General features: G+C 24.5%; 1 protein-coding gene across 1 annotated transcript in view; it reads right to left on the reverse strand.

Moving 5' to 3' along the window:
- Positions 1-3,551: 3,551 nt before the first annotated feature.
- Positions 3,552-15,170, reverse strand: part of LOC117169086 (TM2 domain-containing protein almondex) — a 23,490-nt gene continuing 11,871 nt past the window's right edge. Inside the window, exons 5-6 of the mRNA XM_033355204.1 lie at positions 12,552-12,695; positions 3,552-3,861 (exon numbers count right to left, since the gene is read on the reverse strand). Coding sequence (XP_033211095.1) covers positions 3,726-3,861; positions 12,552-12,695 — 280 coding nt within the window. The 3' untranslated portion in view covers positions 3,552-3,725. The remainder of the gene's footprint in view (positions 3,862-12,551; positions 12,696-15,170) is intronic.

The following is a 15,170-nucleotide window of genomic DNA, read 5'->3' on the forward strand; positions in this document are numbered from 1 at the left end:
AATACATTTCCCAAAGTTTCAGCTCGATATTTTATTTACAAAAAAAGTTCTTAAGTTCAAAAGAACATTCAGTGAACTGAAAAACTGTGATCGGTAATATAGATATTTAGCTGTGTCACATGCCCTTAACCCACAAAAAAGTGCGCGGGGGCGTCCGTTAGCATGTTTGCTATCATTTCCCAAATTTTTTAAACAAAATATTTAATATTCTAGGAAAAAGGCCGGGGGAACCTAAAACTGGTAAAATCGATAATTTTCTAACTATCACATGCCCTTGTTATTTTATTAAGCAGCCCTCAAAAAATAAGAACTATTTTTCAAATTAACTTATCTAGAAAAAAATAGTTTTTACGAATATATTAGTGAAATAGGGCAAAAATTTACCGAAACCCATGCATTTGGTCAAATATATTTTGGTCAATTTTTCCCGTCTTCCCCTCAGGACTCAATGAAGCGAAGTTAGCTGGCGGTGCAAATTAACTAAAAATGAAATAGTTTAATTTAAGTTAAAAAAATAATTTTGAACAAAAAAAAGGTGTGAACAAAATAATTAAATGTTCAACCAAAAATAGTGAATTTTCAAACAAGAACATGATTTTCTACGAAAAAAGTCGAATTTTCAACTGAAAAATAATATTTACAACAACGAAAAATATATGTTTTTAATTTTCTAAAAAGATTCATTTTTAAACACATAGTTAAATTTTCAACTGAAAAGATTAATTTTCGGGAAAATAAAAACGATTTTTTGTTTAAATTAAATATTCAACCGAAAAGTGATTTTTCGACCAGAAACATTCATTGATGTGCATCAAAATTATGTTTCAGCCAAAAGGGACAACAGTTGAATAAAATACATCGATTTTCATCTAAAGGTTGATTTTTGAAATTTAAGAGGTGGTTTTTTTACCAAAAATTTTCAAGTAAAATTTTCAGTCAATCAATTTTTTATGAAAAAAAAACAACGTGAAATGTAATAGTTGATATTTCATCTAAAAAACATTTCAAATTAAAAACCGTTGAATACAACCGAAAAGTAAGAATTTTCAACAAAACATATAATTTTTAAATAAAAAAAGTTCAGTTTTTAAAACACAACTAAAATAAAAGACAAGTTTTCAACAAAATAGTTAAATTTTCAACTAAAGAAAGGAAACTTCAACCGATAAAATTTGAATAAGAAACAGTTGAATTAAAAAAAAAAGAAGACAATTATTCTACAAAACAGAAGGTTTTTTAATTAGAAAATATGGTTGTTCTTATTTTTCGCTATACAAATTGAAAAACTTTTGAACTAATATAAATGCAAGAATTACTGACCCTGCTTAAAATATTATATTTTTTCTTTTTCAAATGAATAACTTACGTTTAACTCTATTTTTTGAATGAACGTTAAACTCTTATTAATCATTTGTATTAAAAAAACAACTATTTTTCATATATTAAATCTGTATTTTTACACAACCCGCACCGGAACAGATCACGCACTCTGGTGGATGTTGAAATCCCCTACTTACACTCACCAGAGTGCGCAATCTGTTTGGGTCCGAGTTCTGTGAAAATTAAAATTTAATAAATAAAAAATAGCTTTTTTTATCATCCACTTTGAAGAGAAAGAATGGAATATTTTAATTACTGGTCAGGGTTTCTTACGCAGTTTTCAATTTTACAACGATAACGTTATTGTCTACTGAATAAATTCAAAGAATGTGTTTTGATAACATTCAATATTTTTACCAAATAGTAGAATTTTCAACTAATAAGATCAATTTTGAACCTAACTCGAAATAGTTCAATTATTAACCCTAAACGATGAGTTTTCAAACAAGAAGACAAATTTTTAACAAGATACATCAGTTATTTTCAGATAAAAGATGGAATTCGCAACAATATAGGTCAATTGGTAGCAAAAAAAGTGAATTTCGAACTAAAAAAGAAAACATTTTCAACCAAAAATATGGAGTAGTTAAATTTTCCCTTTAAAAAGTTTATTTTTAACCAAAAAAGGCGAATTTTTTAATAAAATAAATGGTTGATTTTAAAAAAACTGATCAATTTTTAATTAAAAGTTAAACAGTTCATTTTTATTTATTTTTCAAAGCAAAAACAAAAAAAAAATAATTTCCACCAAAATTTTTTAATTTTCAACCTAGATGAATATTGAAAGCGCTATCTAGCGGCTGGTAAATTCTCCTGTTGCTTGGCCCTCAGTATGCGGACATCTTTCTGACTGACGTCACAGAATTAAAAACTTACAAGCGGTAAATTTAAATTTTCATCTTTTTTAATTGAAAATTAGACAGATCGATTAAAATTTTAACTACATTGGAAAAAATGCAATCTTTTTGTTCAACTTTCATCATTGTAGGTGAAAATTCATCTCTTTGGTTAAAAAGTCGTCCTTTTTAGTATAAAATTAATTAAAAATCATATTTTTTGGTAGAAAATTTCAATGTTCCAATAAAAGTGCTAAAAACTGAGCTGCAAATTAATGCACTTAAAGTGGAACTCTTGAGTTAAAAATTTTTAAAAATTGAAGTTAACAGTTTTTTCATTAAAAAATGTTGTATTCAAATGCTCCAAAATTCACATGTGTACAGTAGAAGTTTTTAAACACTTTTCAACTAATGAATTTAAAATTAAACGCATTCGGTTCCAAAAATATATATCTAAGTTATCATTTTCAATGCTCTAAATTGAAGAATTAATCAATGCATTACAATTTTTTCAAAATTATATAATTTTAAGGAATTTTAAGTTAGAAAAATTAAAAATTGAACGATTACATGTTCTAAAAACTGAACACAACTTAAATTAGAAGTTATTTTTATTCTAAATAGTTTAAATATTCTTAACATGCTTCAAACTTTTATTTGAAAATCTTGAAACATTTAGATTTTGTTTGAACTTTTTTTGTTTTATTTTAAATTATTAACAAAATTCTTTAGAACTTGCAAAAAACTTTTAAACTGATTCGAGTTTTTCCTAATTTTTTTTAAATCTACAAAATTGAAAAAATTTCTTCAGCTCACTCGCATTTTTTCTAATAATAATAGGTGTTCAATTGTTATTCATGTATCGAAATTTAGCAATTTGATTTACAAATTACATTTCTTTAAACAGAACAATTAAACTTGTAATGTTAAAAGTTTAGTTTTTTGTTTAGTTTTGAATATTTAATTTATCATTTTTAAAATACAATTTAATTTTGAAAACCATGAATTAATTTATATTAACAGTTGATCAACCAGCAATGTTTTTTGATAAAAAATCTCGGATTTTAAATGCTTATAATTTTTAATTGTTTGATAAAAAAATGTAAAATCTGCAATTTTTAAAGAGAAAATTTTTCGAATTACGCATTCTAATCATAAAAAAAACGTTTAGAATAAAAGTTGGACATATTTTTTATTCTAAAAATTCGGTAGCATTTCCGGTAAAAAAATAAATTCACTGTCATTTCCCAGATTTTCCCGGTTTCATAAAATTCCCGGTTTTCAAGGTTTTCCGGCCCAGCGGCCATCCTGTAAATACAATAAAGACAAGGAAAATTATGTCATATGTGTTTATTTCTTAAATACTACATAACGAAAACTGTTCAGAGAAAATAAACAGGAGTTCATTCAAGTTCTTAAACCTATCTATATTAAATAAGTTTTTTTTTCGCTTTTGGTTTAGGCGCAGTTTACATTTTTTTAAATAACATGATATTTCTTCAAATCACTTCAAATATACAAGGATCCGTCTGCTGGTCCTAGGTACCTCATAGATATGAGCATTACGTCAATTAAGGTCCAAACACCCAATCCACCAAAACTAAACAACTTCCCAATTCCTTCTTGCCAATGACCTAAGTAAAACCTGTTTTATTTTTAAGCAAATAAATTAATTAAATACAAATACGAATAATAATTAAATATGCAGCACTCTACGACACTTCTCGTTTTCGTGACGGTAGAGGAAGTGAACAGGAAGTGTCAGATAACCCTCTCTCCAGCGTCAAACAGCGTTCGGCGCAGTAGCAGAGATCCCAACTTTGGCATGTTTAGCTACTGCGCTTGCCCGGTGCAGCGACTCTCATTGGTCGCCTTTGCCAGGCAATTCAAACCAAAAAGAATGAACAATTATCAAAATAAAAATATATACTTATTATAAATTGCACATTAATATCAGAAATTACGCACATTGTGATTTAAGGTGAGAGCAAGATACATTATTATTTTAATTAATTATTTATTTATTATATATATGTTATTAATTAAATTGTTACAAGATACCCGTACATTTTTTTATAAATAATAGTTTTTTTTTTAGTTCCAAGGACTAACTTTTATTTCACCAACGAATTTTTAAATAAATATATTTCGAACATTTAATATAATATGTATGAACAATCATATGATTTCATGTAAAAATTTCCAGTGCAAAAAACAATAATACTAGTTTAATACCTGAAAATGACGTTTTCAGCTCAGAACAGTTATTTTTAATTCAGAGAAGCCAAATAATGACGCTTATAATGAGAAAAAAGGAACAAAAATCATCATTGTCGATAATAAAAATCCAGGCCGTGTCTATTGGTACTAAAAAATGCGGCTATTTGTACCACTATTTCGTTATACACGTGACTAGTGAAATAAACATTTTTGCTCTTCAAAAACCTTTGTCAATGAAATATAAATTCATCTTTTGAATAGAAACAAAATGTGCCATATGCTTACCAAATATACGAATTGGTATTTTTTTCCAACCTTACACCACAAATTACGTTATTTTTTATATTAATGGGCAATTTACAATCATAATCTATTTTGATTTCAATAATTGTTAATTATGCCGGTTTGAATCACGCGCCAACAGTGACCAAGGAGAGCCGCTGCACTGGGCAAGCGCAATAGCTCAACATGCCAAATTTGGGATCACTGCGCAGTAGGCGTAGCCGGCCACGAATGCGTGTGCGTGATATGAGACAAGGAGTGAGGGGGCAAGCGAACGAAGGAGAAATCGGGGAACGAGAAGTGTCGTAGAGTCTACTGTAATTACATGGTGGCGAAAAAAATTAATTTTTAAAATTCCCTGACTAATTTTTCCTTTTCCAGGCCTTACAGTCCCTATGGGATAAAATATAGAGACCAAAAGGTACTTTCTGTCACACTAATAGGGTACTTTAACGCTCTCAAAAGGTAACAAATTCAGGATAAATCCCGAAGATTTCGAAACAATTCAATTTACATGCAAAAGAATCCAAATAAATTAGGAAAAATTTTGGAAAACTAAAACGAATTCCATTGATTTTCGTAAAACTGGATTGAATTTAGAGGGATTTAAGATCAAAGAGAAGAATTAAATGAAATTCCTAAAAATTCAAGCTGAATTAAAAAAAAAATCAAATAAATTTAATTTCAGGATCGATTAAATAAAAACTTTTAAAAATTCACTGAATTAAGTAGAACTGAATGAATTCAGAAGAATTCAAAGGAATTTAAAAGGATTTAGAATAAATTAATCAGAATTCTGGGATAATTAAAAATGAGCTGTAAAAAATATTTGAAAATCTCTTTAAATCTTCGAAACCCTACAAAATCACTCATGCCTGGTGAAAAATTCTTTAAAATATCAAAATCCGTTAAAATTATTAATACCCCTGGAAATTCCTTAAAATTATTTAAATCTCTTGAAAATGCTTTGGAATCTATTAAAATACCCTAAAATATGTTAGTATTTGAAATCTTTCAAACAATTGAAATTAATTTTAAAATTCTGGTAATTTTTGTTAATTTCCTAAAATATTTAAATTCTAAAATTCCTAAAATGCTATCTTTCGAAAGCACTTGAAAACGCCTGAGAATCTTTTACAATATCCTCAAGTATTTAAAATCCTTTACTCTACTCTGAGATTAAAAAAAAAAAAAAAAAAAAAAAAAAAAAAAAAAAAAAAAAAAAATGAATAAATTCATTCATTCATTCATGAATAAATTCTTTAAAATGCACTAAAATATTATAAAACTCCGTGATACTTTCTGAAATCACGGAAAATGTATTAAAATACATTGAGAGTTTTAAAATATCTTGAGATCATTGAAATCCTAGGAAATCTTATAAAATAGAGTGGAACCTTTTAAAATATTTTAAAAGCTCATACGCTCTGTAAACTCGTTCCATATCTTTAGAAATCCTACAAAATTCTTTATCCTATAATATTTCGAAAGCTTTAAAATCAATGGAAATTAATTAAATTAATTTTTTAAAATCCTTGAATTTTTTTTAAATTCCCTAAAATAATTCAAAATAAAAGCTCCTCAAAATACCTTAGAAGATTTAAAAATACTAAAAGCGGAACTCTTGAATTTTTAACTTTTAAAACTTAAGTTTAAAAGTTTTTTAATTTATTAATTTTGTATTCTATTTTTCAATGATTTACACGTATAAAATGGAAGCAACAATTTTTAACTGAACAATTTTTAATTAAACGCACATAAACTAAAAATTTTTTTTTATAATAAATCGTAGAGTTCAAAGATTCAGATTTAGTTCCAAAAATATAAATCCACGTTATAATTTTCAATGCTTTAAATTGAGGAATCTATCAATGAATGAAGAATTTTTCAGAAGTATGCCGTTTAGGTAAATTTTAAGCTAGAAACATTAAAAATTAAACGATTACATTTTTTAAATTAAATAAACATTTCCTAAATTAAAAGTTAAATTATTTTAATTTTAAATACTTTAAAAATCCTTAAAATACTTCAAAATTTTATTTTAATATCTTGAAACATCTACATGTTTTACATTTTTTCAAATATTGCTTTTAGACATCCTTTACAATGATTCGACTTTTTCTAATTTTTTTCTAATTCTGCCCTAATTCTTATAAATTTTCTGCTCAAAATCTGCCAAAATCTAGATTATTTGAAATCATTTAAAATTTTCAATATTTTCAAAACTTCTAAAAATCCCTTCAACTTAATCGAACCTTTTCTAAGAATAATAGGCGTTCAATTGTTATTTATACATCAAATTTCAAAAATTTAAATTACAAATTAATATTTTTTAAATAGATCAATTAAAATTGTAACGTGTAAAGTTTGTTTTTAATATTTAAATATAATTACTGATTTTAAATCAACAATCTGATACTTCTAAATTTTTCTTAATTGTTCTTTTTATTTATTAAAAAATTTATAATTAAATAGTAAAAAAAATGAATATTTTAGACTCAAATATTTGAAATTTAATAAAAGCTTTTAATTATGAATATATTATTTTGAAGTGATCTAAAAATTAAAAATATTTAATAAAAATTCAATCGGGCATTTACATTTGTTTAACAAATCAGACTTTTCAATTGAAACAGTTTAATTTTTAACGTTAGAATTCGGACAATCTAAAATTGTAAAAATTAAAAATTATTGTTAATTTATTTTCACAGTTTTAAAATTTTTTAAATTAAAATGTACGCTTAAAAAATAAAAATGGAACATTTTTAAGAGTGCAAGATTTTCGAAATACTTAAACTATTTTTTTTAATCGCCTATTTATGCCGAAAAAAGTGATATTAATAATACGACTAACGCTCTTTTAAATTGAAAAGAATTCCGAAAAAATTTAATGAATTGGAAAAAATTCCATTGATTTCAGTAAAATTCAAGTGAACTTCGGGGAATTTAAAGGAAATGAGACAAACTTTATATTAATAAAAATTTCTGAAGAATTAAAAAAATCAAGTCGATTTAAAACAAATTCAACGTGAACTAAAAAAAAATACAAGTGAAATGAAAATAATTTTTAAATATGAAGAAATTAATGAATTCAGTAAGTTTAAAATGAGTTAAAAATAATTCAAGGGAATTAAAAGAATTTGATGAAAATTAAAAAAATGCAGAACTTAAAACAATTTAAGGGGAGAAAAAAAGAATTAAGGGCAGATTCCAAATAAATTCAACAATTTGGTGGAAATTGGTTCTTTTTCTTGACAGCAAAATCTTTTATGGTTGAGAATTCGATTATTGGTTTCAGTAAAATTGGAATTAATTTGAAGGAACTTAAAGGAAATTAAATAAATTCAATGAAATTGATAAAAATTCACTGTAAATTAACGAAAATTCAAGCGAATTATAAACAATTAAACATAAGAAAAAATTCAATGAATTTAGTAAGTCTGAAATGAGTTTAGAAAAATGCAATGGAGTTCAAAAGAATTTGAAAAAAGCCTAAGATTTCCAGGTATGTAAAAAAATCTTCAGGCTAAGTTGAACAAAAAAATTAAAAATCCATTGAATTGTTTAGAATTGAGTATATTCAAAAAATTCAAGAGAATTCCAAAGAATTCAAAAGAATTCAGGATACATTAATTAGAATAACGGTAGAATTCCACATTAATTGCAAAAAATATATAAAAATTTAACAATTTTTGTAAAGCTATAATTTTTCGTTTAAAATTGAACTATTGCTTAGATAATTAAACTATTTGGTTAAAAATTAATTTCTTTGTTGATAATACATAATTTCGGGTTGTAAAATTGGACGGCTTCGTACAAATTCGTCTCTTTGGATCGAAAATTACATATTTCAGTTTCAATTTTCTTTCGTTCTTGACAGAAAAATTGTTTATGGTTAGAAATTTAATTAATGATTTCAGTAAAATTTGAATGAATTTAGAGGAATTTATGGAAAATGAGATAAATTCAATGATATTCATAAAAATTAAAGACGAATTAAAAAATGCAAGTCAATTGAAAACGATAAAAGAATATGGAAATATTAATTGAATTTATTAAGTTTTCCGGATGAATTGCAAATAAGTTGCAACAAATTTCTAAAAATTCCACAACTTTTGTGAAAAGCAATCCTTTTTCGTTTAAAATTATAAAGATTTGAGAAAAATTCAGGTAAAATTATTAAGACTTACGGGAAAATTACAAATTAATTACAACAAATATTTTAAAATTCAACAATTTTGTTAAAAAGTAATCCTTTTCGGTATAAAATTCAATCTTTTCGTACAAAATTAAAATGTATTGTACAAAAATCTTCTTTTTGAATCGAAAATTCAACAACTTGGTTAAAACATTTTTCTTTCTTGAGAGACAAATCTTTTATGGTTGAAAATCCAATTATTGATTGTTCTCAAATTTAAAAACAAATTTAAAAATTAAAAATTCATTGAATCCCTATAAAATTCCCCATTTCTTGTGAATAAATTCTTTAAAATCCATTTAAAAAATTACAAAATCCCGTGATATTCTATGAAATGTTGATATTTTCTGAAATCCTGAAAAATTGATTAAAAAGCTTGAGAGATTTAAAAATATTTCGAATTCCTTGAAATTTTTTAACGCTCTTGAAAATTCTCTGGCATTTTAAAAATGTCTTTTCCATAATTTTCAGATTTTTCCTGACCTGTGGCCACCATGTAATTATGAAAAAAAAATTCCAGGGTGTCTACCAAACAAATTTTTTTAATTCCCGGTTTTCTCCCGGTAAAGTTTTCATTTTCCCTCAGAATTTTAATTCTTTTGAAAAATTTCCTGCTCAATGTCAGGATTATAATTCTTTTAGAAAATTTTCACTTTCAAGTCAGAATTATAATTTTTTTCGAAAATTCTCTGATTCAAATCATATGAAATAAGAAAATCCAACTAATTTTGTTGATAGTTTTTGCTAGAAAATTTATTCCTTTTGGTTAAAAATTGTACAATTTGCTTGAAGATTTAATTATTTTCTTGAATATTTGTTGTCTTTTTAGCTAGAAAATTAATGTTAATTTTTAAAAATTGAAAAGTCTACAATTATATTTTTGGAATTCAAAATTTATCTTTTTTTTTGTAAAAAGGCATCATTTTTATTGAAAATGCAACTGCTTGGCTAGTTGAAAGTTGATCTACTTTGTAAAAAATACATTTTTGTTTAAAAGTTGAATTAATTTGTGAAAATCGATTTTTTTGTGGTCAAAATTCAACTCTTATATAGAAAATACGTATTTATTGGTAGAATTCACCTGTTTTATTGAAAATGCATATATTTTGTAGAATATTCATCTATTTGCTAAAAAAATTAATTTTCTTGATTGAAAATTAATCTTTTTAGTTCAAAATTCAATTTTTTTGATAGGAAAATAAACATTTTCGGTTAAAAATATAACAATTTGGTTGATTTTTTTTTCTTTCTACACTGAACATTTTCTGTTTAGCTTAAAAATTCATCTCTTATGCTGAAAACTCGTCTCCTTAGCTTGAAATTTCAACTATTTTTTGTAAACTATTTGGTTGAAAATACATATTTCAGTCTTGAAAATTCGTCTTTTTGGATTAAAAACTCATCTGTTGTGGTAGAAAATTGAACTTTTTAGGTATAATTACTTTTGAAAGAAACTTCAACTATTTTTTGGAAATGTGTTTGTTCGATTGAAAATAAATTTCTTTTTGGGTATAAAATATTCTTGTATAAGAATTCATCATTTTAGGTAAGAAATTCAACTATTTTGTTCCTCTTTTTTTGGTCGATCTCAACTTCTTAATTTTCGAGTTGAAAATTAAACTATTTGTATTGAAAATTCGACTTTTTTCCTAGAAATTTCCAATTTTTTGTTTAAAAAAAATCATTTCCTGTTGAAAATCAATATTTTCTGGTTCAAAATTCAACTGTTTTGTACAAAATTCGGCTTTTTGGGTTACAAATTTAACAATTTGGTTGCGTGTTTTTTTTTTATTTCTTCACAAAAAATTTTTCTGGTTTCAAAAATTCATCTCTTTTGTGGAAACACAAAACTTTAGCTTGAAATGTCAACTATTTTGTTTATGCATCTGTTCCGTTTAAATGTAGTTATTTTCAAAAATTAGATAAATGAGTGCTATTTTTGTAGCAAAATCAACTTTTCGATCGAAAATTCTCATTTCAGAATTAAAAATTCGTCTTTTGGGTTGAAATCTCATCTCTTGTGATTGAAAATTGAACTTTTTGGTTATAATTGAATTTTTTCTAGAAAATTTATATTTTAAATTTAAAAAATCATTTTTTTTGGCCCGAAATTCGACTCTTTGGATTGAAAATTCATATTTTTTTATAGAAACTTCAACTATTTTTTGTAAATGTATTTGTTCAATTGAAAATAAATTTCTCTTTGGGTAGAAAATATTCTTGTTTAAGAATTCATCTTTTTAGGTAAGAAATTCAACCATTTTGTTTAAAAATTCATCTTCTGAGCTGGATGAAACTTGAACTACTTTGTAAAAATTGATTTTTGTTCTTGTTGGAAATTCAACTATAAATCTAGAAAATCCATTTTTGTATTGATTTCAACTTTTTAATTGAAAATTAATGTATTCTGTTGAAAATTCATCTATTTGGTAGAAAATTAATCTTTTTTGAGTTGAAAATTGAACTATTTGTTGAAAATTCAACTTTTTCTTTAAAAATGAAATTTCCTGTTGAAAATTAATATTTTTGGGTTTAAAATTCAACTGTTCCGTTCAAAATTAATATTTTTTTCAGTAATTAGTTAATTAGTATTATTTTTGTAGCAAAATCAACTATTTGGTTGAAAATTCACATTTAAGTATTAAAAATTCTTCTTTTTGCGTTGAAATCTCATCTCTTGTGGTAGAAAATTAAACTTTTTGGTTAAAAATTAAATTTTCTGTTGAAAATAAATATTTCGGGGTACGAAATTCACCGTTTTTGCAGAAAAATCGGCTTTTTAGGTTAAAAAGTTAACAATTTGGCTGCATTTTTTAAAATTTCTTTACAACAATTTTCTCTTGTTTCAAAAATTCATCTCTTTTGTGGAAAAGGCGTCTCTTAAGCTTGAAATGTCAAATATTTTTTTTGTAAATTATTTGGTTGAAAATACACATTTCAGAATTAAAAATTCGTCTTTTTGCGTTGAAATATCATCTCTTGTGGTAGAAAATTGAACTATTTGGTTATAATTGAATTTTTTTGTAGAAAATTCTTATTTTAAATTTGAAAAATAATTTTTTTTTGGTCCGAAATTCGACTTTTAGGATTGAAAATTCATATTTTTTTATAGAAACTTCATATTTTAGGCTTGAAAATTTGTCTTTTTAGGTTAAAAACTCAATCTTTCTGTATAAAATAGTTTTTATTTTAGAAAATTTATATTTTGGATTTACAAAATCAACTATTTTGTTAAAAATTCAATTTCTTGAGTTAAAAATACATCTCTTTTTCTTGACAAATTTCCTTTTTTGGTTGAAAATGCATTATATATCTACTGAAATTTAAAAAAAATGGTAACTAAATTAATTTTGATTAAAAAGAATGTATAATCCTATTTTCGTGATGAATCATCCTATTTACAAAGTCTGAATTTCAGATAAATAAAATTAAAGAATTTTAGTAGACATTGAATTTCAAGATTGAAAAAAAAACTAAAAGTAATAAAATATTAAAGCATTTTTAATATTTATTTTAATACAGTTTAGTAAATATTTGCGGTCACTGAGACAAATTCCCGGTCATTTTCCGATTTTTTTTTTAGATAAGGTAGACACCCTGATTATAAATAATTTAATTATAAAATAAAAAATTACCTGTCAGCTCCAAAACCTCCAAGGGTTACACTCAGGATGAGAGCAGTGGACCATCGATATCCACCTGTCCAATTGCATGGTAGGTTTTTTAAAAAATTTCTCCGGCCCAAACATATCACGTCACTATTAACTGTACAATTTGTCCTAAAAAGTAAAAGGTTTCGTAAAAATTCAATTATAAATATTACAAAATTCAATGGATTTCAGAGATTTTGTATATTTTACCAAATTTTCACAAAATTTCAAGATTTTAAATATTTCAAGAACTTTAGAGATTAAATGAAATTTGTAAGGGACTTTTAGAAATTTCTATGGATTTTACGGGTTCTCAGAGGATTTTAAAGATTTAAATGTTATTAAAAGAATTTTAAAAGATATGAAAAATATCAACGAATTAAAAAAAATATATATATATAGTGTATTTTTAAAGATAACGAGGAATTAAATGAGATTTAAACAAATCCTGCAGGATTATCAAAAAAAATCGGTAAATAACAATTAAAAAAATATTAATTTGCAACGACTTGAAAAATAACAGAAAAATTTTTAATGTGTAAATTACTTAGAGTTTGAATAAAAAACTTCGGAATTCAAAATATTTTAATTAATGATCGAGAAAACTGGTTAAAAAACTGAGAAATGAACGAGAGTTTTTTTTACGTCAACTGAAACGGGTACCTTGATTGGAGAAAACTACAAGCGATTAAAAAAATTTCTACGGAACTTAATATGACTTCCTAAGGTTTCAAAAATTTAAAAAGATTCGAAGAGTACAAAGAATTTTACAATATTTGATGGATTTAGGATGTTCAAAAATTTTAGGATTGCATTTCTAACCAAAACAGAGTTGAATTTTTAACTCGAAAAGTTGAATTTTCAATAAAAAAAGTTAATTTTCAGCAACAAAACAAAGACTTTTTCCCCATGAAAGATGAATTTTCATTCCAAAAGGTAAAAAATGTTCAATAAAATATTAAAACTGCCAACAAAATAGTTGCATTTTTAACCAATTAGCTAACTTTTTAACCTAAAAATTTTAATTTTTAATTAGAAAAGATTAAATATATATCAAAAAATGAAGTTTCAACAAAATAGATTAAATTTCAACCAAAGAGCTGAATTTTCAATTTAAAAAAATGAGTTTTCAAACAAAAATGGACCAGAAAAGATCACATTTCAACAAAAAAGTTAATTTTCAACATAAAATACATAAATTTCTAACAACAAAAAAATAGTTTTCTACTAGAAGATGAATTTTCAACAGAATACATTAAATTGTAACCATATAGTTGAATTTTCAAATAAAAAAGAAAAGTTAAAAAAAATGGAATAGCTCAATTTTAGTTTAAAAAATTGCTTTTTTAACAACGACAAAAATCAACTGGTTACACTTGAAAAAAAATCTTTTTTTTGACTGGATAATTGAATCCGCAGCAAATATATGAATTTTCAACAAACAAGATTAATTTTCTACACAAAAAGGAAAATTTTAACAAAAGTGGTCCGTTTTCAAGCAAAAAAGTCACATTTTTTTGAAAATAATTGACTTTCAAACCAGAAAAGAGAACTTTTCAACAAAAAAGTTAATTTTCAACCAAAAAACATAAATATCCAACAAAAGAATATTAATTTTCTACTAAAAGATGAATTTTCAACAAAAAACATTAAATTTCAACCATATAGTTGAATTTTTAACGAAAAAAGATAAGTTTTAAAAAAATGGAATAGCTCAATTTTCAGTTTAAAACATTGATTTTCAACAATAACAAAAATCATCAACTGTTTACACTTGAAAAAAATTTTTTTTTTACTGAATAGTTGAATCTTCAGAAATTCATATAATTTTTTATCAAAGAAAATTAATTTTCTACCGAAAAAGATGAATTTTCAACAAAAGAATTCAGTTTTCAATTTAAAAAATCAAAGTTTTTAGAAAAACAGTTGACTTTCAAATCAGAAAACATGAACTTTCAACAAAAAAGTTAATTTTCAACCAAAAAAAGCATAAATTTCCAACAAAAAAAAATTAATTTTCTTCTAAAAGATGAATTTTCAACAAAATACATTAAACTTCAACAATATAATTGATTTTTCAACAAAAAAAGATAAGTTAAAAAAATTTAATAGCTCTATTATTAGTTAAAAAAATTTCTTTTCAACAACGACAAAAATCATCAAATCATCATCATTAATTCTCTACACAAGAAGGAAAATTTGGAACAAACGAGGTTTGTTTTCAAGCTAAGAAGTTAAATTTTTTATAAAATAGTTGACTTTAAAACCAGAAAAGTTGACATTTCAACAAAAAAAATGATTTTCAACCAAAAAACATAAATTCCCGACAAAAGAAAATTAATTTTCTGCTAAAAGATGAATTTTCAACAAAAGAATTAAGTATTTAATCTAAAAAATCAAAGCTTCTAGAAAAACAGCTGACTTTCAAACCAGAAGAGATGACTTTTGAACAAAAAAATTTAATTTTCAACCAAAAAACATAAATTTCCAACAAAATAAAACTAATTTTCTGCTAAACGATGAATTTTCAACAAAAGAATTAAGTATTCAATCTAAAAAATCAAAGTTTCGAGAAAAACAGTTGACTTTTAAACCAGAAAAGAT

This window comes from Belonocnema kinseyi, chromosome 3 (assembly GCF_010883055.1).
Source record: "Belonocnema kinseyi isolate 2016_QV_RU_SX_M_011 chromosome 3, B_treatae_v1, whole genome shotgun sequence".
Classification (NCBI taxonomy): domain Eukaryota; kingdom Metazoa; phylum Arthropoda; class Insecta; order Hymenoptera; family Cynipidae; genus Belonocnema; species Belonocnema kinseyi.